General features: G+C 33.3%; 2 protein-coding genes and 1 pseudogene across 3 annotated transcripts; 1 reads left to right on the top strand and 2 right to left on the bottom strand.

Moving 5' to 3' along the window:
• The first annotated feature begins 502 nt into the window (after nucleotides 1-502).
• On the top strand, nucleotides 503-2,697 carry LOC112421215 (uncharacterized). Its single transcript, XM_024781849.2, has 3 exons — nucleotides 503-781; nucleotides 1,183-2,054; nucleotides 2,131-2,697. Exons 2-3 carry the CDS (start codon nucleotides 1,301-1,303, stop codon nucleotides 2,592-2,594), a joined length of 1,218 nt encoding a protein of 405 aa, XP_024637617.1. The 5' UTR covers nucleotides 503-781; nucleotides 1,183-1,300; the 3' UTR covers nucleotides 2,595-2,697.
• Nucleotides 2,698-4,493: 1,796 nt separating this feature from the next.
• LOC11414429 (probable pectate lyase 8) lies at nucleotides 4,494-6,270 on the bottom strand (annotated as a pseudogene).
• Nucleotides 6,271-17,584: 11,314 nt separating this feature from the next.
• LOC11414428 (uncharacterized protein C24B11.05) lies at nucleotides 17,585-21,462 on the bottom strand. 2 transcript variants are annotated; one of them, XM_003606642.2, is made up of 9 exons: nucleotides 21,170-21,462; nucleotides 20,874-20,957; nucleotides 20,211-20,276; nucleotides 19,970-20,067; nucleotides 19,827-19,864; nucleotides 19,636-19,723; nucleotides 19,242-19,520; nucleotides 18,867-18,932; nucleotides 17,585-18,040 (listed from the first exon to the last, which is right to left on the bottom strand). In XM_003606642.2, the coding sequence occupies exons 2-9, from the start codon at nucleotides 20,932-20,934 to the stop codon at nucleotides 17,891-17,893; spliced, it is 846 nt and encodes a 281-aa protein (XP_003606690.1). In that variant the 5' UTR covers nucleotides 20,935-20,957; nucleotides 21,170-21,462; the 3' UTR covers nucleotides 17,585-17,890. The 2 variants fall into 2 exon arrangements, with proteins under 2 accessions (XP_003606690.1, XP_024638761.1); XM_024782993.2 differs by having other exon boundaries at nucleotides 17,891-18,040; nucleotides 20,874-20,952; nucleotides 21,170-21,367.
• Between the last annotated feature and the right edge of the window lie 1,738 nt (nucleotides 21,463-23,200).

Genomic DNA, 23,200 nt, shown 5'->3' with positions numbered 1-23,200 from the left:
TGTGTATCGCGCTGCTAATTAGCGTGCTGACCTATTTGCAAATCTCAGACACTCTTCCTTACATTTTAATTGTATTGTGTTTGATGTTTTTCCTCATAGTTTTAAACGTACTCTAGAAGATGATGTAAGAGAGGCTAGTTTGTCTCGTTTGATTTTGTAATTAAATTCCATTTCTTATAATAAAAAAATGAATGCTTCACTTGTTTTATATAGCAATAGAGTATAAATGCATCAAATGAAAGTTATGAAATCTTCCAAATTATGCTACAAGATTAAGCCTCTGTTTGGTTTGGCTTTTGCAAAGCCAGAATCAATTCTGGAGCATTTCAAAAGCAATTCTGCAATATTTAACATGTTTGGTTTGGCTTTTCAAAATAGCTTTTATCCTCCAAAAGCAATTCTAGTTGAAGCTACAATTCCTAGCTTCTTACTTTCCTAGAATCAATTCTACACCCTCAATTCTATTAATTCCATCCCTGTCCTCATTAATTTTTCTAACCCTTCTCCAACCGAATTTTTTCTTTCTGCAGTCTTATTAAAATAAATGTTGGTGAAGAGAATAACATTTATTTTCTGCAGTCTTAACTCTCAATTCTATTAATTCCATTCCCCCTTCACAGTCCACTTTTCTCAACCATAATTCAACCACCCTTCCCAAATTTAATCCAAAAATTTATTACCATCAGCTTATATAACAACATCATCTCCTACAAGGAAAAATTGTGGTGAAGAGAACAACAAGAAGAAAAAATTCTGCTCAAAAGATAACAACAACAACAAGGTAATTTGTCATTTTTGAGTGATTTTAACTTTTATTTGCTTACTTGTTGTACCAAAATCACACTTTTTTCTTTGTTGCAATGCTTATAAAATTTGTTTGGTTCCATAAATTAGTACCTCTTATTAATTTATACAAAGGAAAAATATTGCTGCATTGTATGTGTTTGATAAAATGTCTCTTAGAAATTAGTGTTTTTTTGTGGGTAATTTGGTACTGGTTTACTTGTTTTTTGCTGTTTTTCTGTATTTTAGCATGAAGTTTGTATCAGTTTGTTTGTTCAATGCGAAACTAATTAACAATATGTGTGTATAAATAACAAAGTGTGATCAATAAAGTGTAAAAGTGTTTTTTGAGATTATTTTCTTCTCACATACGAATACTCTTGATTTTTTACCCTCAAGGTATGTGTGATCAATAAAGGGTAAAAGTGTTTTTTGAAACATATCACAAACAATATCCAGCAACTCAACAACAAAACCCTCATCATGTTCTTCAATATGCATCTATAGATAGGTAGAAATGGACAATTGGAATGAGCAATCCGACCACACTAGAGACGAAGATGATGAAGAAGATGATGACATTTTCCAAAAAGCTATTTTTGTGGCTGCACTAGTTGGTGAGTATGCAGTAAACCATTTATGCAAAGAACCTTGTCGAACTAGTGAGCTAACGGGTCATTCCTGGGTTCAAGAAATATTGCAAGGTAATCCCACTCGTTGTTATGAGATGTTTCGAATGGAAAAACATGTATTTAATCTATTGTGCACTGAATTAGTTAAGCTTGGTTTAAAGTCATCTAATCGAATGACGGTTGAAGAAATGGTTGCAATGTTTTTAGTTGCTGTTGGCCACGGGGTAGGTAATAGAATGATTCAAGAAAGGTTTCAACACTCGGGTGAGACTGTAAGTAGACATTTTCATCAAGTGCTTCATGTCGTCCTTAAGTTGTCTATGAAATATATTAAACCCGAAGATCCTATGTTTCGTGATTGTCATTCCAAAATAAAAAATGATCCACGATATTGGCCATTTTTTAAGAATGCTATAGGAGCAATTGATGGTACACATGTGTCATGTGTAGTTAGTGGAAGTGAGCAAACAAAGTTTATTGGAAGAAAGGGATATGCTACACAAAATATAATGGCTGTATGTGATTGGAACATGTGCTTCACTTTTGTATTAGCTGGTTGGGAAGGTACTGCTCATGATGCTCGTGTTTTTGACCAGGCTTTGACAAATGCGAACCTTAATTTTCCACACCCTCCGCCAGGTTTGTTATTTAATATTACTACAAATGATTTGTTATATTTGACTAAAGTTTAAATATATTTTTTCTTTCTTTCTAGGTAAGTATTATTTGGTAGATTCTGGCTATCCAACACCAATAGGGTACATTGGTCCATATAGATGTGAACGATATCATCTTCCTGAATTTAGGCGTTCTAACGGATTCGCAAATCATAATGAAGTATTTAATTATTATCACTCTAGTTTAAGGTGCACAATAGAAAGAACTTTTGGGGTATGGAAGAACAGATTTGCAATCCTACGTCGAATGCCTAAGTTTAAATTTGAGACTCAAGTTCAAATAGTTGTCGCAACAATGGCTATACACAACTTTATCCGAAGGAATGCAGAAAATGATATGGATTTTAATGTTTATGAAGATGAAAGCACAATCATTCATCATGATGATAGCTCATCTAACTTGGATCAATCACAAGTTTTAAATGTAGTTTCGTCGTCAGAGATGGATCGCGTTCGAAACATAATCCGCAATGAAATTATTGAGCACAGGCAAAATAATTAGTATTGTACTTTAAATTATTATATCAATATTTTAGTACTATAATACACATTATGTTAGTTTTGTAATAATATTTTAATACTCTATTGCACTTTAAATTCTATTATCTATTTGTAATTTTTATTTTCATGATGTTAGTATTGTAATACCTTATATTTTAGGACTATATTGCACTTAATTATCTTAATTTAGTAATTTCTATTTATTTGTATTTAACTATGTCTATTTTGGTAATTATACATTCAAAAGTAATTTTGATCAAAACTATCCAAACAACAATCATTCTGTTTAATCAATTCTGCATTATTGCATCCAAACATAAATCAATTCTGTCAGAATCAATTCTGTCAAAATCAATTCTTTCAGAATCAATTCTGTCAGAATCAATTCTACACACCTCAGAACCAAACACACACTAAATTTAAATAAATGTACATGCTCATTACACTATTTTCTATAATAAAAAAATAGAGTTCCAATAGACTGAGGAAAAAAATTTGAGTTTTTCTATTCACACCCTATATATTTTTGGTTATACCCAATTTTTTAAAAAAGTTTTTGATAATACCAAAATTGTCCTTTTATATAAATTTTCTTAAAATCTTGATTTCATTCATCGTCGCTCTAAAATTCCACTCTCTTTCACCCACCAACGATCAAACAATTCTGATGTTCAATTAATCTCTATGAAAGATTAGAGAGTGAACCAAAACATCTTTCATTCATACTCGATTGCATATAAATAATCGAATTTTTTCTTCTTTTTCAATAACGCTGGTTTCAATTTTCTTCTTCTTGTTCAACTGCATTGTACGATAGTTTCAGGTTTACATTGTTGAGGTTAACTTAAATTCAGTTTAAGTAGGTTCATGTAAACTTAGTTTACATAATCTACTTAAACTTAGTTTACATAACCTACTTAAACTGAGTTTAAGTATGTACACTTAAACTCAGTTTACATGACCTACTTAAACTAAGTTTACATGTGCATACTTAAACTCGGTTTAAGTATAGTTTAAGTATGTATACTTAAACTCAGTTTACATGAGCTACTTAAACTAAGTTTACATGATCTACTTAAACTGAGTTTAAGTATGTACACTTAAACTTAGTTTACATGACCTACTTAAAATAAGTTTTCATGTACATACTTAAACTGAGATTACGTAGAATCATTGAACAAAGTTGAATTTTTAAATGTACACTTAAACTCGGTTTACATGACCTACTTAAACTGAGTTTAAGTATGTACACTTAAACTCAGTTTACATGACCTACAAATTAAGTTTACATGACCTACTTAAACTGAAGAGAGATTTTAGGGTGTAACCAAGAAAAAAGGAAGATGCTTTTTGAAAATTAAATTTTATGGAAGGGTAATTTTGTCATTTTGGGGTACAACCAGAATTAAACAGGGTGTAATTAGAAAAACTCAAAAAATTTCTTCAATTATTTTATTAATTTGAATCGCATGCCCAATTAGTCGAGGTTTATCTGTTGTGATTATTTGAATTTTATCCTTAAATTAAAACTTTACTTCAATTACTATGATTAATGTCATTAATTTAATTTTACGCTTAAATGATTATTGATTCATTTTCTAAATTTGTTAATAAGTGCAGTAGTTTATCCTTCCCAAACGAACTCCACATTCAATTTGTATTGAGACATTATACATTGTACTACTACGCATGTTGATATCAAAGGTCATCCTCATTAGTGTAATTTTATTTTCTATTTATGAATCATATATTAAATCTTATTTCTACCACAAGGTATGTTACAAGATCAACATTGTTTTCTACTTAAAAATAATAAATTGGGGTGGGGGGATCTATGGAATCTCACACTCCACTTTGTTGAAGTCTCTCTATTGTATCTTTTTTTTTTTTTTTAAGATCTTCATAAGTAGATAGTAAAAATTAATCTCTCAGATATTAAAATCACGAGAGTGAAACAAATTTTCTTTACGAATTTTAACTCAGCATATTGAGCTGAGGTTTTACTGCATTGTAACACGCCGGATGAACTTGTCAATGATCTTATATATTTGGCATCGACAACTTTAAAATTTTGTTTAGGGCTATAATTCGATTTTGTCACTTGTCCACCTTTTGTTTCCATGAAGGATGCTCCATTTTCAAAAGCGTCCCCAACTGAATAAAATTCCCACGTATCTCCAATTCTATTACTACTTTTTCTCCATGTCACCTACACCAATTATTTATTTAATTTAGCACATTGTACTCATATTATGAGCGAAGCAATCATAAAAGATTGGCGTATTAATTGCTTGAAATAATTACCTCCTTTTTCCCTGTTACAGGTGCTATGAAGAGGTTTGATTGGCTTTTAAGGCTTGGTTCCATACTTCCACCTATTGCATATTGAACCCATCCCATGTACATATTATTTGCAACATGTGCATATCCATGACGAATTCTGTAATTTTTTTTAAATGAATGATAAAACTTATTAATATATTTGGAAATGTTTTTTATTTTTAAATTTGTCTATTGTATAAAAAAAACTAATATTTTTGCAATCATAAATTACCTAGGCATGCGCTGGTGGCAATTAGGTCCAAAATAGTTGTATACAACAGTGACTTTCATGTTTTTGTCTCTCACAAATCCATCGTCGTGACCAAGAAGCATAACTTTATTTTGCTCTCTAAACCAATTGTTGGAGATCGTTATATCAGTTGAACCTCGTGTAACGTCTAAAAGACCATCTTGACAATCATAAAGTGTGTTATGATCGATCCAAATTTTTGAAGCAGAAACCAATCTGATTGCATCTCCATCAACTTGACCTAATGAAATTATCTTTCCATCGGGACCCATCACCATTCCAGGAGCTTGAGGTCGACAATGATGAACCCTAATTCCGTGGATGATTATGTTGGTTGCCTAATAACAGATAACAAACATGTCATTATAAGTTAGAAAGTAGTAGACTCTGATTGAAATATTAAAAGAATAAAATGAAATTAACTATAATATTGATTGTACAAACTTGAATGAAAAAGAAATTATTGACAAAATTTAGAGAAAAATGATAGAATTTATCTCAAATTTTAATGTTGTATAAGTTTTTGAGACGATAAAATAAAATCAAAATGTATTCGTTTCATGTTTTTACCTAATATTCAAGTATATAATGGTATATCAATTTTTTTTAACTAGGCGAGCGTTGGTAGCGCTTTTTTTTACATGGATTTGTTTTCCACAACGCTGCATTCTGGGACTGGGAGACATTCTAATTGTCCATTTATTTCATCTATAATTTTGATTTCAAATTCAATACTATTTGGTTATTTTTAGCTTATCATTAGTTATTACCTTATATATCATCAAGCACGCATTATCTGCAATGTGGACATCGACGCCTCGACCGTCAATGGTGGTGAAACTACTGATGAGAAGGGGTCTCACAAGCTTAATGTTCATGTTCCTTTTGAATGTGATCCAAACTTTGCCTTGAATCTTAGATGCTCCATATCTCAAGGTTCCAGGTGTTGAATTTAAAGGGTGGTCACTAGGATCGGTAACTTTATAATGGATTAAGTCCTTACGTTTGTCATTTTCCCTACATATCCCACTGAGCAAACGGCAAGTTGTTGTCGATGTTTCCTCCATTCAGGATTGAATCTCCAACATTGATCAATCACATTCATTTCCTTGTCTTCTATCTTTGTTTTCTCGGTAGAACTAGCATTCGTTGTAAAAAATGTGAGGATACCAACAAGTAAAATAAAACACCAAAAGACGGAGTTGTTTACTTGATGACAAGCCATGATTCTATATATACTTGTTTTTAAATTAATTATAATACTAATTGAGAAGAGAGGGATGATAAGAAGCAAGAAGTTTGCTTGGTTTTTATATTGGAGAATAATGGTGTGAGAAAGTGATAATATAGGTTAAATTTGTTCGTGATTGTTCGAGGTTTGAAAGTTTGTTCAAGTTGTTGTGTTTAGCTTTGGCCAAGGAACTCACTCGTTTAAGAGGGGTACTAAAAATAGTTAAGAAGTAGGGCTTAGTTAGTTTTAAATTATAAGCTTAAATTGTGACGATCTAACAATTGGCTAAATTTAGACATTACCTATAGAAAGAGATAATATGAAGCGGTAAATATATACAAATGGGTTTGGGAAAATAAGACATTGTTTATCATTCTCATTGTTGTTATTTTTGTTTATATATGTATGTTTTCGTTGTTTATGATGATTGGTGGAGTCAATTTTGTGTAATTTAAAAATTTTACCAAGGAAGACCAAGGGAATAAAACATCGATGAAGGAGAAAAAAGTGCAGAGTTTACAATGGCAGAAACCAACATCAAAATCTATGCCAAGGTAAATTTATAAATATATCTCATTATAACATCAGCACCGACATATAAATGATAAGATCATCAAGGTTGTGTTTGGTAAAAAAATAGACAATAACTAATAAGCGAGCTTTTACTGAATGAACTTATAGAGGATAGTTGATAAGCTAGCTTATAAAGGATAAGATAGTTGGTTGAATTTATAGTGTTTGATAAAATTACCGGTTGAAACAGCTTATGAATATGAAATAGCAAAAGTTGTATTTAATAATATTTTTTTCAATTAAGGCTACAAGGTAAAATTGAGATCAAAATGGATAAACTATAAATTTTAAGCTATAAGGTACTTGAATTGGGGCCGTTCGGATTTTCTTATTTTTTAGGTTATGAAAATATAACTTATGCAAATAAAAAAACTTTTATATTAATTCATAAGTTCTTATTAAAGAAAATATTTTTAACAAGTTGAATTCGTAAGTTGTTTTTTCATAAATTATCTTAACAAACTTTTGAAATAACACATAAAAATTTATTTAATTGCATTAACTATTTTACGTAAACTAAAAATTATCTCTTAAAAAAACTCAAAAATAAATCAATTCAAACGGACCATTAATTTTTGAAAAAATGCTACAAAATCAAATATGTGGTTTGCCATGCATACCCCAAAATGCTGAGGTTAACGCTTATTTCTTGATAAAGAACTCGTAGGTAGTTAGAGAAATATGGAAACAAGTATAAACATCCTACTAACTTTGTTCTACACGAGAATTCCCCTGAATGCCGCTACTAGAGCATCAATAATGGAGACATTCAATTTTTTAGTCTTAAATGAGCATCACGTGTACATATCACTTGTTTATAATTTTTTAAAAGTAATACCCAATAAAAACTTAATCCATCAAACTTAATATCTCACACAAATATTTTGAATGGATTCTACTAATCAACTATCAATAACTTTACATTATTACATTTTAATTTTTTAATATTAAAAAAGTATGAGTCCCGCTTAATAACGAGGTGCTTCTCTGAGACCTTGGGTCATATAAGTACCCAAAAAAAATTATCCTCTGTAAGGGTGCCTAATAGAAATCGAGTCTTCAAATTTGAGATCCCCATTAGGGATGGTCTTAAAGCTTTAGAAATGCCTCTTCGTATTTATACTTCAGCTTCGTATTTATGCATCCTAGATACTCTTGTTTTGTTTCTCATTCATAATTAGGGATGAAAATTGGACCCAAGTCCAATGGGTATCTACAAAAAATACTCACGATAGATGGGTAAATACCCGCATTGTTAGGTTTGGGCCTGAACTTGAGTAATTACCCACAAATTTCAACGGATATGGGTGTAACGCCCTCTTTAATTATTTGATTATTTTAATGAGTTTAGAATATACTTATATGATTTGTGTGATTTATATGATTTATTTTGATAAGTGATATTTTGTTATGTTATATGTTGGTATTTATTAGTATAATATATATGCTATTTGATTTAGAAATATATATATGTTATTTGATTTAGAAATATATATGTTATTTGATTTAGAAATATATATATATATATATATATATATATATATATATATATATGTTATTTGATTTAGAAATATATATATGTTATTTGATTTAGAAATATGTATGTTATTTGGTTTAGAAATACATGATTTGTTGTAGAAATATATGTTATTTGTTGTAGAAATACACATGATTTGTTGTAGAAATATATATGATTTGTTTTAGAGATATATTTGTTATTTGTTATAGAAATATATTAGAATGGAATATTAAGATTTGGATTTAAGAGAAAAATAAGTAGGTTAAGGATTTATATAAATAGGAGAGACCTAGTTTAGAAAGAAAAAAACATAACGTACGACCAGTTTTGGAAAAAGGGAGAGAAAGCCAAGAGAAGAGGGAGAAGACCTAGAGGCTGCGATTTTCATTCTTTAAGGTAAGGGTGAGACTAACTTTGCAATTCTATTAAGTTTGTGAATCAACGGTTACATTTAACATGAATTAGGATGAGTTTAAGAGGAATCGGAAATTAGGTCAAATTGATAGAATTGATGATTAATCGATGAAAACTTGTTAGAATGATGTAGAAATTATTCCTAGACCTTAGATAATGATTATGATGAATTTTGGAATCGAGATTAGGCTTAAAACCATGAGAGTTGATGATTTTTAGGCAAAACTGCACTTCTGCCCGTAGCGACATTCATCGCTCGCCTCCCGAGCTATGATCCTCGCCACGGCGAGTGATGAACTTCATCGTTCGCCACGCGAGCAACCTTTCCTCGCCTCGCGAGTTGCACGTTGCAGCTCGCCATAGCGAGCAGTTGAACTCGCCTCGCGAGCTCGATCAGAGAGCATGCAAGATTTCGTGATTTTGACTTTTGAGTTGAACCTTAGATGTCTTTGAGTGCCTGAACATGTCTAATATTGATTATGAAAGAATGTAGGATGAGATTGAACCTGGAAAGACTTAGAATGAAACTTTGGAGAATCTGACTGAACTCGCCATGGCGAGCAGAGGCTCTCGCCTCGCGAGCACTAGTATTACAGAATGCCTTGTTTAGGTTAAATGCGATCTTTGTCGCACGAGTTGTTATGAGTTGAACCTTGGGATAGTAATGAGGAATATATATGATATTAATGATGATCTGTGAAGTTGTTATTGAAGGTGAAAAACACAAGAAGGGGGGGGGGGTTGAATTGTGTTTTCTTTTTCTCTTAAAAAAAAAACTTCTTCTGATAAAACTTCAGAAGCAGTTTGATTGCTTCTGATGAAATGATCAGAGTCAGATTGCAGCGGAAAAGAACAGAGCAGAGAAAAGAAAGACAAAGACACAAGCAGTTATCCTGGTTCCTTCCACAATACGGAAGTAGTCCAGTCCCCCTTGCACTTCCAAGGAGATTTCACTATAATCACAAAGATTACAACTGCTCAATACTTTCTAAGTATGAGACTTCACAAAAAAAATGCTCAAGCACACACGCAAGAGTCTTCCAATGCTCAAGCACTAAGCAAGAGACTTCTAATGCTCAAGCACGCAGGCAAGAGACTTCTAATCAAACAAAAATACAGAGAATTGAGTTTGAGTTGAACACTTGATATACAATCAGTGGTGTTCACAATACAATACAGTAAAGACTCTAGACTTTGAATTTCTAAGATGTATCAAATCAGTGCAGAAATTCAGTGTGCTTTGTAGAATCAAATTGACAGAGTTTTGGCGCTTTTGAACTTATGTATATCTCTCTACAATCTTCAAGTCTTCACTCCTTTATATAGAGGCGTGAAAGAGACGTTGAGATAATCAGCACGTCTAAAGAGTCGTTTGAAATCCTTTGATTATCCACCAGTGATCCTTTGCCTGATTTGGGTGTAGTCCTTTGAAGAATAAGCTTCAAATTCATTCCCATCTTGAGTGTACAAATTCTGCAGGCATGGTTGTTGTTTTGTCTTGTAGCGTAGACAGAAAACAGAGTAGTGGAGGTAGTGGTTGTACACTTGTACTTTGTCAACTCTATTAACGAGAGACAAGTGCTCAGTGCTATCCATATATCCGTTGATACCTCCCTTTCAATTCTTCGTTCTTCTTTGATAAGACTGAATTGAGAATCAGCTACTTTGAATCTTCAGTTTGATTAAAGGATCAAACGTAGCTTCTGGTGAAGATATTGCTTCTGATGAAAACTTTTGCTTCTGATGACCTTCTGCTTCTGATGACGTCATCACTTCAGAAGCACTTCAGCTTAAGGAGCAGTTTTCTTCAGATGCTCAGAATTTCTTTTTCTTTCCATTGTTCTTCCAAGACCTATTGAAATAACTTGAGTAGCCTTTGGTCCTGTACACTTGAACAATTATTAGTAATAACCAATTGACAATTTTTAATACTTTGTTATCATCAAAACTTAATAAGGTTCATTGTGAAACACATTTTGTTCCAACAATCTCCCCCTTTTTGATGATGACAAACAATAGTATTTAAAATGTTCAATTGTTGTTGATCTAATTAATAAGTTGACCACTGGGATAGAGGTTTGTAAGCTCCCCCTGAGTCTAATAGATCTTTTAAGGTGAGGTTTGTAAGCTCCCCCTGAGTTCTATTCTTATTAATTAAATTTCAATAAAATACTCATAAAAATAAAATCAGAAGTATTAAAAATTTAGAAGAGGTTATAGTGGGGCTCAGTGCCTTAAAATACTATACATTTACTCCCCCTTTTGTCATCAATAAAAAGAATAAAAACAAAAGAAAGAGTATCAGAGCAAAACAAAACAAAAGAATAAACATATAACCTTTAAAAATAGTATTTCAGAGCAAGCAGCATTAAAAACAGTAAATATCATCAGAGTTAAAGCTTGTAAAACATATTGAAGGTGAAAAAGCACAAGATGCAGAAACAATGATAATATATATATATATATATATAGAAAAGTTGAGATACAAATGCAGTGCAACTAAAGTACTTAGAACAAAGATACAAGCAAAGAATAAATGGGTGTGCAACTAAGGTTGGGCTTGCTTGTACATCTGTTCCAAAAGATACTTGATTTGCTCATCCTTCTTCTTGAGTAGCTCATCCTTTTCCCTCATTCTTCTTTTATACCCAGCATGAATTCTTGCAGCCCTTGTGATGTACTCTTCTTCTGGATAGAAAGGAGTGATGTCCAGCAGAGGCACGTAATTCAGCTCTTTCACTCTAGCTGCTTCATGCATATCATCCAACATCTTTTGCAGCATGACAGAGTGAGATGAGACACACTTAGAGCTTAGCTTATCCAGCAGGTCATCAAAACTCTTTTTCAGATCCATCCATTGATCAAGATAGTGAATAGGAGGTACAGGAACTGTTCTGCGAAGAATCAGTGTCTGAATCTCATCACTAAGCCTGATTAGCTGTTCATCTATATACTCAGATTCAAGGATAGAGTCAGGGATGGTTGAAGGTTCAGATTGAGTTGTATGAGATGTGGAGGGTTGGTCAGAGGCTGTTTGTTGGTCAGAAGAAGTTAGGTCAATTATTGGTGGTTCTGGTTGTTGTTCTGGTTCTGTTGATTGATGGTCAGAAGCAACTTGTTCAGAAGCATCTTGTTCAGGAACAGTTTGCTCAGGAACAGTTTGCTCAGGGATGGTTTCTGTTTGTTGGTTTTCTAACACAGTCTTTCCAGGGACTGTCTTATAGGCCTTTGTAGGTGTAGGTTGCATTTCACCACCTAAGTGTTTTTCTAAATTGTGAATGGTTGAGGATTCTTGTTGTTGGGGGATTTCTGAAGTAGTTGCTTCTGAAACTACTTCAGAGGCTTTTTGTGGAGTTTGGTTAGGTTCTTGGTTGGGTTCAGGTTGTTGTACACTAACAGGTTCTGGAATATCTGGATATAGTGGATGAGTAGTAGGCAAATTGAATTTCTCACACAGTTTAATCCTATTTTTGGAAAATTCTATTTGAGTTCTCTCATAGTCAAGTGTTCCAAATTCTGTTAGTTTGGTAGGTTTGATTTTTAGAAGTTTGTCTATGTGTTGGCTAAGGGGTTGGTCATCTGATTCTGTGGATGATGAAGAGGGTGAAGAGGGTAGAGAAGGAATCTGAGTATAGATGTCAGGTTTGGATGAATTACCTGAAGATTGAGCTTCTGGATGAACTGCTTCTGGAGCTTTTGAAGCTGGTTCTGATGAAGTTGCTCCTGAAGCTTGCTTATTCTTCAAGGCTTGAGAAAGCAGAGTTGCTCCATACTGAACTGTTTCTTGCTCTAACTCAGAAGCTAAAGCAGCAATGTCAGGAGTAGGCACATACCCTGCAGCCTTGAGACGCTCATCCCTTTCCTTCTCATACAATTCCTTCATCCTTTTCCTTTCTGCTATCTTGGATGCAGAATACTCCCTAGCATATTGCTTTAATTCTTCAGAAGCTTTAAAACTGGGCATGACTATAGTCTCAGAAGTTATAGTCCTTTTTGCCTTCTTGGGGCTTGAGTCTTCATCCCAGTTTTCTTCCAGTTCTTCCAACATTTCTGCCCTTCGTCCTTCAGCTGTCTTCAGATTCCTTGAAGATCTCTTCCTTTTGATGGATTTAAGAGCAGCTTCTCTTTTCTTTTTAGGACTCTGAGGCTCTTCAGATGCAGCTTGTTCAGAAGCAGGTTGTTCAGAAGCAAGCTGTTCTGCAGTTTCTTGAGCATTCCTTGTCCTTTTTCTGATGATAGGGACTTCATCTAGGTTCTCCACTTCCTCTTGAATAGTGGATAGAGTTGATTTTTCCTTCTTGGCTTTCTGATGCTTCTGAGCACCCTTCTCAGTAGCATCTTCAGCAAGGTATTCTTCCTTGGTGATCTGCTTCTTCTTAGACTTTCTGCCTTTGGCCACAGGCAGATCACCACCATACATCTCTTCAGGGACATCTTTCAAGCTGATCTTCTTTTTGTAGGTTTTGTAGAAGTCCAAGATGTAGGCCCTTTGCACATCCAGGGGATCCTTCTTGCAGATGGGGATGTGATGAGTGACTAGATCAGATATTGCATCAGATTCATGCATATCAGAATCTAGTTTCTTGTGAGCATTTGCTGGAATCAACTTCATCTTCACAAGTGTTGATGCATTGATTATCTTCCCAGTTACTGCTCCCAGCTTCTGGTTATCATAGATGCCCACATCCTTCAATGCACTTAGAATTCCTCCTTCTTGAAAGATTACAGAGAGCAACCTTCCATAAGGAACAAATTTCCTGTTCTCCATCTGACTCTTCTTTAGTTCCTTGATCATGTATTTGAACATGTACTTTGGAACATTCATCGTGGTTTCTTGAGTGATGGTGTGATGCAGAAAAACCTTGTGACCAAGTGATGGTTGATCACTTCCTCCACCTTTGGGAAAGATATTTTCATTCTGAATCTTCAGCAGCAACTTCTTCTCAATGCTCAAAGTGCTGTAAGGTTGAGCAACCTTAGACCCATAGATGGTCTCATTGACAATTTCCTTCCAAGAGCTGGTTCTTGGATTAGGAATTTCTTCTCCAAAGTATTTGCCAGAGGTATCCCTTCCCATGGCTTGAGCAATAACCTGCTCATTTATGGTTACAGGAATACCCATGACATTTGACCTGATCTCTGTACCGGTGAAGGAGAGTAGACCCATTTCTTCTCTGGTTTTTCCCTTTAGAGTAGGATCAACCAGAATCAGTTGAGCTTCTTCCTGTCTAGCAGCTTCAATGTCAAAGATTGAAGCCCTTACCCAGAATTGTCTGACCAGAACTTCATAAGTTGGACCATTGAGAAGACTGAAGTAACCCATCAACTTCCGCTTCTTGTAGAATCTTACCAAGTCGCACCCATGGTGAGTTAGAGAAGCGAAATCCACTGGATTTTCCGCTTGAATGATTAACTCCCATTCCTCAATAGACATAGTTCTTCCTTTGATCTCATATGCTGGAGTATCTATTTCCATATTTGATGATGAACCACCAGCAGAACTTGAGCTTTCCATTGATTTGAAGGAGTTTTAGGGTTCTACGGTGTTTTGAGAGGAAGAGTGAATGCGCTTACTTTCGCAGAGGGTTGAGAAGAAAATAGAAAGTGTTTGTTGTGAAGTGAGAAGTGTGTGAATTGACTTAGTGTTTTTAAGTAAAACGTTTACAATTCAGAAGAGACAAACAAACACAGCATTAATGACAAATTGGGGGCGCGTGTTAGTATGTTAAAAAGCAAATAAAACATCATTGCCCTTTTTGTTATACTCCAATACAAATAGACCACGTCAGAGACTCTTCAGAAAACTACCTTTTGGGTAATGGGACAGCTGTTACATAAAGTAACTACCACCGTTCCCACTAACCATGCTATTCAGAAGCAAAGAATACTACTTCTGAAGTTTTAGTGCTGACGTCATCTTCAGAAGCACATTTTCCTCAGAACCTCAGTTAAGAGCTTCTGATGGACCAAATGCTTCTGAATAAACTTCAGAACCAAACTTCTTATTCAGAGGCAAGCAATTTTTCAATCAGATACAAAATGCATGTTCAAATTTTTCTTAATAAAATCAAATCTTTCAACAGATAAAGGTTTTGTAAATATATCAGCCCATTGATGTTCAGTATCAATGAATTGTATATCTAAAATCCCTTTTTGAACATAGTCTCTGATAAAATGGTGTTTGATTTCAATATGCTTGGCTCTTGAATGTAGAATTGGATTCTTTGACAAACAAATAGCAGCAGTATTATCACAATAAATGGGAATACTGTTAGCATTGATCTGATAGTCTTGCAACTGATGTTTCATCCAAAGTAGTTATGTGCAACAACTTGCAGCTGAAATGTATTCTGCTTCTGCTGTAGACATAGCAATAGTTGCTTGTCTTTTGCTTGCCCAGGATATCAGATTCTCTCCCAGGAATTGACAATTTCCACTGGTTGATTTTCTTTCAATCCTATCACCAGCATAATCAGCATCACAGAATCCAATCAACTTATAATCTAGGGATTTCCTATACAGGAGTCCAAGATTAGTTGTTCCTTTCAGATACCTGAAGATTCTCTTAACTGCAGTTAAATGAGATTCTCTAGGATCTGATTGAAATCTTGCACACAAGCATACATTGAGGGTGAATGCTGAGTGGCTTCTGATCATTCAATACTTTAGGTTTGACACCTTTTGGTATTGTTTTCTCAGAAGTAGTAGCTGCTTTGTTCTTCTGATCCTTTTGTTTTGGGATTTTAGATTCTGGTTTAATCAGATTCTGATGAACAGGTTCTGATCTTTTCAGAATTTTAATCTTTTGACTCTTAGGATCAGATTTTGTCATCACCTTGAACTTAAGGTTTTCTGGCTTTGATGTGATCTTAGCCTGTGAACCAGAAGCTTCAGGTTTTGACTGAACAACAGTTACAGCATTTGTCCCTTCAGGCACAAAGGTGGATTTCAATCCATCCTTGATACAATCACAGTAGCTCTTGAGACTATATTCTTTGGATTTCTCCTCAGAATATCCAATCCCTTTGCCTTTGTTCTTGTATGTTGTAACGCCCTCACTAATTATTTGATTATTTTAAATGAGTTTAGAATATACTTATATGATTTGTGTGATTTATATGATTTATTTTGATGAGTGATATTTTGTTATGATATATGTTATATATTTATTAATATAATATATATGTTATTTGATTTAGAAATATATATGTTATTTGATTTAGAAATATATATATATGCTATTTGATTTAAAAATATAATATATGTTATTTGATTTAGGAATGTATATATGTCATTTGTTATAGAAATATATACACGATTTGTTGCAAAAATAAATGTGATTTGTTATAGAAATAAATGTTATTTATTGTAGAAATATGTATGATTTGTTGTAGAAATATATATAATCTGTTATAGAAATATGTATGATTTGTTATGGAAATATATATATATATATATATATATATATATATATATATATATATATATATATATATATATATATTGGGATAGAATATTAATATTTGAATTTAAGAGAAAAATAAGTAGGTTAAAGATTTATATAAATAGGAGAGACCTAGTTTAGAAAAACATAACGTACGTACGACTGCTTTTGGAGAAAAGGGAGAGACCTAGAGGGGCTGCGATTTCCTGATTATAAGGTAAGGGTGAGACTAACTTTGCAATTCTATTAAGTATGTGAATCAATGGTTAAGTTTAACATGAATTAGGATGAGTTTAAGAAGAATCGGAAATTAGGTCAAATTGATAGAATTGATGATTAAACGGTGGAAACTTGTTAAAAAGATGTAGAAACTGTCCTTAGACCTTAGATAATGATTTAGATGAATTCTGGAATTGAAATTAGGCTTAGAACCTTGTTAGATGATGATTTTCGTGTAGAATGTGCATCATGTCCGAGCCTAGATTCATCGCTCGCCACGGCGAGCTATGATCCTCGCCTCGCGAGTGATGATCTTCATCGCTCGCCACGCGAGCCTTCCCCTTCGCCTCGCGAGTGTTTTGGTATTGCTCGCCATTGCGAGCGGGTGTAGCTTGCTAATTTACACCTTAGTGATTTAGGTGGGTGTAAATTAGCAGCACCTAGAAGTAATGTTACCGAAAAATGAAGCTAAAAAAAAAGAAACAACACATAGAGAAGAGGTGCATGTATTATTTATAATATGCAATCTAGTTATCATACTATATCATCATATTTATAATAATGTGTATATGTATGTGCTGGTGCTGGAAATCTATGATGTAGTATTATATAGGATGGATATGAAAATTTTAAAATTAGTGGGGGCACTTGCTTGCACAAGAGCCAACATGGCTCCGCCCCTGCGCGGCGGTAATCTAAAAAACAATGTGATTATTTTTTTTTTAAGGAGAAAACACAATGTGATTATAATAATCTAGAATATTATATGATTGAATGATTAATAATCTGAGAAATTATACACAATGTGTTTTCTAGATTACTAATAATCACATTGTTTTCTCCTTAAAAAAAAATAATCACATTGTTTTCAAACTATTATACATCGTTGCATTTAAAAGGGTGAAAACGGCGAACGCGCCTTTGTATTTTACTGGTTTTCTCTGTTTCAATTGACACTTAATTGATATATAGATGCAAGATAGTTAATGAGTAAGAGAATACAAAATCAGGCAAAAGAATTAAGAGCACCAAAACAACGCCTTTTTTGAAGCAGAATGCCTTAAGGAATTACATAGTATAAGAGATACGGTTGGGGTGATAAATCACATTGTTTTCAAATTTGAAGCTAAGAATTAAGATTCACATATAAATGCAATAACTAAGAATTAAGATTAAGATTCACATATCAATATAATAAATTACATAGGTACCAAAATACTAAAGACACCACAAACAAATCATAGTGGATAAGCTTGTGAGCTATTCTTTTACCAACATACTAAAAGACACCGCCACAAACAAATCATAGTGGATAAACTTCTGATCTATGCTTTTACTGTTGTTTCAATTGCAACCTTGTAGTTGACGATTTCATGCTTCTCGTCGACTTCCCATAGCTCTGGAAATGCCTCTCTGATATTATGAATACTCTCTAATGCATGATCCACTCCTGTACTGCGCACGGATGTACCAACCTGCATCCATGTGGCAATTAGAATTGACACATAAATTCACTTTATATAGTACATGGTATGTTATTTAACAGAGTAATCTCATGTGTGTGTGTACCAAAGTACTGCTATGTTACATTACATGCAGCTTGCAGAAAGAAAACAAAACGCATGAGCACACACTTTACAAATTGCTCTTCAATATGTGACAAATAGTATCTGTTGAACATGTTTTTCTGTATTGCAATTGACACCTTAAAAACCTAATTGGTTTCCCAACGGAAAGAAAAATGAACCGTTGAATATAATTAACATACAAAAATTCTATAAGTTTCATTCAGCTGGCTGTTTCCCAACAAAAGAAAAAGGAATAGCAAATCTAATTAACATACAAAAGTTTTATAAGTTTCATTCTGGCTGTTTTTGATTGGATAGGAGCAAAGGGCCATTTGATCATCATCCAAATAAAAGCAATCCTTTTAAAGAGAAATGATATTTGTAGTTTGTACAACCATTTTGTGACAACTTTCTCTCTCACACTCACGTGATATTATCCTCTCTCTTCCTTTTTCTCTCTCTCCAATGTTTTTGACCAATCAAAAGAGAGAGAAACAAGGTTGTCACCAAAGTTGTCATTAAATAGATGTACAAATATCATTGCTCCCTTTTAAAATCTAATTCTTAAACACAAATTAATTGTTTTTTTAACCTTAATTCTTTTCAAATCATAAAAAACAAATACAATGGAAAACTCGAATGCAAAATACTCTAATTCTAATACTTATACTGATGTGTTAAAACAAAACGCAAATATTCATTCATTCATCAGTAACCGTTAGGGACCACTTACCGCAACTGTATGGAGGCCCAAACGATTAGCTGTCTGTAAATTGCGGATACTGTCATCGAAGAACAACTGAAAAGAGCAAAAACAATAAGAAAAAGTAAGTCATAAATAAATATTGTTTATCACGATAACATGTCTGGAGGAGTAAGAACAATGACAGCGTTCTCGTGCATAACCTGCTTGTCAATTAATAACTAAGGTTTAGCATCATGTCCTATCTTTTTTTTGGAGTATTTAGTTATTAGATGTAAAAAATACAGAAGTAAGATCATGATGAAAGGTGTTATTGCCATAATTTAAGACAAACGAAAACAGCTATTAGAAAGGAAGATCTTCAAAAGGTTAATCTATTAATGAGGGAAATATATGCACTCTTACTGTTCTTTGAGGGTCAATGTCAGCCAACTTGAATGCCTTTTCAAATGCATCTTCAAAAGGTTTGCAGACAACTGGTGTCTTTGGAAGCACCGTATCAGAATCAGGACGGCGTGTGTACTCACAGAAATCAAAAATTTCACTGCCAACTTTTTCATTAGAAGGGATGATGCTGTCAGAGGAATTCAGGGTATCAAAGCTAATAATTCTTTCAAAACAGTCCTCGAGTCCAAGTCTTTTAAGCACTCTACTCGCATGTCCCATGTCTGCATTGGTAAAAAGCTGCAAAAGGGAAACAAATAAATACATATCACACATACATAATATGATAAAAAAAACTTCCACCCAATCAGGTATTACTTTCAATATTATTAAAGAATTAACAAAGAAAACTTACCACTTTCCTAAAAGGCAAGCTTTGCAAAATGCCCTTGAGAACAGGGTCTGGTTTAAGTAGATTATATGGCAATCTCCCATGAACAAAACTGCTCAACACAAAATAGTGTTAAATGCTAATTTCACTTGGCTTCAAATGAACAGACAAATACCAAAAACACAAAAGGACAAACAAATGCAATGAGAAATTACCTATGAAAGTCGTTGTAGTCAAAGTCGTAGCCAATTGCCTGGCAAGGAGACAAGAGACAATAAAAAGTTCAATAATCATCCTATTTGCATAAAAAAAGTGTTTGCATACAGTTTACTGAAAGGTTAGTTAAATTAAATTGTACCCTAAGACCAGCCATTGTTGTCCCATAAGTCTTGTATAATGAATAGCACAATTCAGGAACCGTAGCAGCCTCCATTCCAAGCTTTTGAAGCATATACTCTGTGCAACACAACACCAATTGTAAATAAATACCTAACTTCATGCTTCAACTTCAATACCAGTTTACCAAATCATAATAATTATATACACACATTCAAGCCCTCAAATATGGACAGACCACATTGTGGTAAATCATTCATTACCTTCAATATTTTTTGCTGTTTGCGCTGAAATTCCAGAACTCAAAGGATAAAGTGTGTCATCAATATCTGTAATTATCAAAAACAAATCAGGAAGGTTTATGAGCACTAACACAACACACTTGATATTGAAGACGTGTCCAATGTTCAAAATCATGTCAATGTTGGACACCGACATACGTGATTACATCCAATCACTTCAATTGAATCCGTATCCAGTGTCTGACTCATGTCTTCAACTACTTCCATCCTTTTCAAATTCTTATCGGTGTTAGTGTCTTTTATTTATTGGAAACTCGGTATCCGACCCAAAGACCGACTAACCTAGGGGATTAATCTCACTGTCCACCAGCGGGGGGACATTTGCAAACCTCTACATAGACTATTCCATAGAAATTGGCATTGGGCGGATTTGAACCTGACACCTTGCGAGGAGCACAATCCTAAAGGTCTCAAGCTCACACACCACCAGGCCAACCCATATGCGATATCAGTGTTTGTGTCTTATTAGTGTATGTCAGTATGTGTAAGTGGTTCGTACTTGATTACATTCCTTCGCTTCTATCGAAGTCATGTCCGTGTCTGACATGTGTCGTGTCCAGTGTCTGTGCGAGTGCTCCATACATGAGATAACAATGAATCACATGAATTATTATAAAGACTTACCAAACAAGAGACAATCATATTTTGGGTTGGAAACTTCCTGGAATTTATGCCCGTTTTCCATCTTGACTTGACAACTTTACTTTACTAAACAAAGTTACAAATAAAATATCAGAAACACAATTATTTAGAAAATCAATAACCATCTCAACAAAAACTCATGAAATGTGAAACAAATTAATATTGTAGTCTGAAAAATACACATAACAAGCAAAAAATTGAGGAAAAAAACAAAAGGCAATAGTTGATACAGATCCAGAAATGAGAGAGAGAGAGAGAGAGAGAGAGAGATAGCTTACTGCTGTTAACTGCGAGAAGCAAAAGCGGGAGAGAAAAATGCGGAGCACAGTAAAACGAAGAGAGAGTGGAGAATGAATAGAAGGAGAAGGAGAAGGAGAAGGAGAAGGAGAAGGAACGAGGGGTTTCTTTCTTATATAGAAAAGAAAAAACCGACGCGAAAAAGTGAACAGCGTTTGAACGGAATAAAGAGAGCGTTTTGGAGTCGTATTAAAATATCTAGACCGCGATACATGAGAATAATATTAATACAAAATGCTTCTTAATTCATCAGCTGTCTCTTTCTGACTTCACTCTTCATAGTTCATATTATTCACACCTTTCTTTGTTCATCTCTTTTTTCTTTTTTCTAACAACTTTTTTTTCACAAATAAACGTGGATTATATACTTCATCCGATTTATTTTTTACAAAGTAACGAGGAAAAACAAAATAAAATATTAAATTAAGCTTCAACTCTCTTTTCTTCAAAATGGATGGCATAAGATATCTCATATGTATCATGTATCGATATTTATATGATACATTCTAATATGAATCGGGAGAGTATTTAAAGAATATATTTTATTTTATTTTTAAAAATAATTGTTCGATATTTTTCAGATAAATCGGGAATACGCAAGGAATATGTAGTGGAAAATTGATACATGCGGGATTTCTATTATTTTGTGGGATATATGTAATTGAATAAGTAATAATGTTCTCTTTTTAGGATATATCATATAGTAATTGACTAATTGTCACTTTCTATATTATCAATATAACTTATACTTGTATTTATTCTACCAAAAAAAACTTATATTAATATTTTTGTTGTTGTCCGCCGTATGTTTTATGTCTTTTTATTTGTTTCAGAACGTTGTTATTGTTGATTGTCGTGTGAATGCAATTTTATTGTTGTATTTTATCGTTGTTCTATGAATGTTTGATCTAGATTAAATTTTCTTGTATCTCTTTCTGTTGTTTGTTCCATGTATGTTTGTTCTATTGTTCTATGTCTTTTTATTGTCGTGAGAATGCTTCTAGTTTAAATTTATTTTTTTATTAAAGTACCCTGGTTGTATTGTATCTTGAATTGTAAAACTTTGTTGTATCGGTGTCGTATTGTATCAGGTATACGAGCTTCATTCAGTTTTAAGCTTACCTTTCAAGACGAGAGACTCCAACGAAGGTAGGTAGGTTCCGATGAGCAGAGTACGATGAATGGGATCCCTCCTTAGCTATAAATTTGCAGATATATTTTATTCTCTAAGAACATGCGCTAAAGTAGTGTTGTCGTCATTCCCATATAAAGTATCTCTAATATGAACGATGTTAATAACATAAGTGTGTAAGGTATGATCACAACAAGCAACAAAGATTTCAACTGCTTCCAAAGAATCACTCTCACAAATAATGTTGTTATAACTCTATTACAACAAAAATCAAGACACATTTCAATAACACGCAACTCAACCAACAATGCATCACCTCCAACTTCATATGAAGAAAAGTCGGCTATTCAATCTCCATCGTGGTTGCGAACAACCCCACCAACACCTAAGCACCCGAAGCCTTCTATAAAATTACCATCAACATTGAATTCAAGAGTACCTTCCAGATTTTTATAATAAGAAACAATTCTTTTTTTTTTTGTTTTGTTTTATTGAATAAATAATATAACTAACCAATACATACCATATACAACAACTATTCAATAAAACCAAAAAGTGAATTGTTTTTTATAATAAATATCGAAGGTAGCATTTTAGAAAACTTTATATACAAAATGGACACTCTAAATTCACTATTTATTTTTCTTAATATGTGTGGAAAAAAGTAAGACAAGTCCATAATTAGAGTGGAGAGAGTATTATCTAATTTCATTTATTTCTTTTTGAAAATAAATAGCGTAGAATATTATTGACAAAAAAATATAATCATTGTTATAATCTAGACAAAAAAAAATAGCGTAGAATAAAAATATAAATCCGAACAAAACTATTTAAAAAAAGAAAACAGAGACATTTAAAAAGAAATGATGGAGTATTGTTA

Source organism: Medicago truncatula, chromosome 4, assembly GCF_003473485.1.
Source record: "Medicago truncatula cultivar Jemalong A17 chromosome 4, MtrunA17r5.0-ANR, whole genome shotgun sequence".
NCBI classification, from domain to species: Eukaryota; Viridiplantae; Streptophyta; class Magnoliopsida; order Fabales; family Fabaceae; genus Medicago; species Medicago truncatula.
Note: the sequence above shows the minus strand (reverse complement) of the source record. Positions and strands in the feature narration are given on the sequence as shown.

What these genes read in the sequence shown, in the direction of transcription:
- LOC112421215 (XM_024781849.2), top strand. Translation starts at nt 1,301, where the DNA reads ATGGACAATTGGAATGAGCAATCCGACCACACTAGAGACGAAGATGAT. An exon ending in TTTTCCACACCCTCCGCCAG is followed by an intron (nt 2,055 to 2,130) that starts GTTTGTTATTTA and finishes CTTTCTTTCTAG; the next exon opens with GTAAGTATTATTTGGTAGAT.
- LOC11414428 (XM_003606642.2), bottom strand. Translation starts at nt 20,934, where the DNA reads ATGGAAAACGGGCATAAATTCCAGGAAGTTTCCAACCCAAAATATGAT. An exon ending in ATATGATTGTCTCTTGTTTG is followed by an intron (nt 20,277 to 20,873) that starts GTAAGTCTTTAT and finishes TGATAATTACAG; the next exon opens with ATATTGATGACACACTTTAT. An exon ending in TGGGCCTCCATACAGTTGCG is followed by an intron (nt 18,041 to 18,866) that starts GTAAGTGGTCCC and finishes ACATGGATGCAG; the next exon opens with GTTGGTACATCCGTGCGCAG.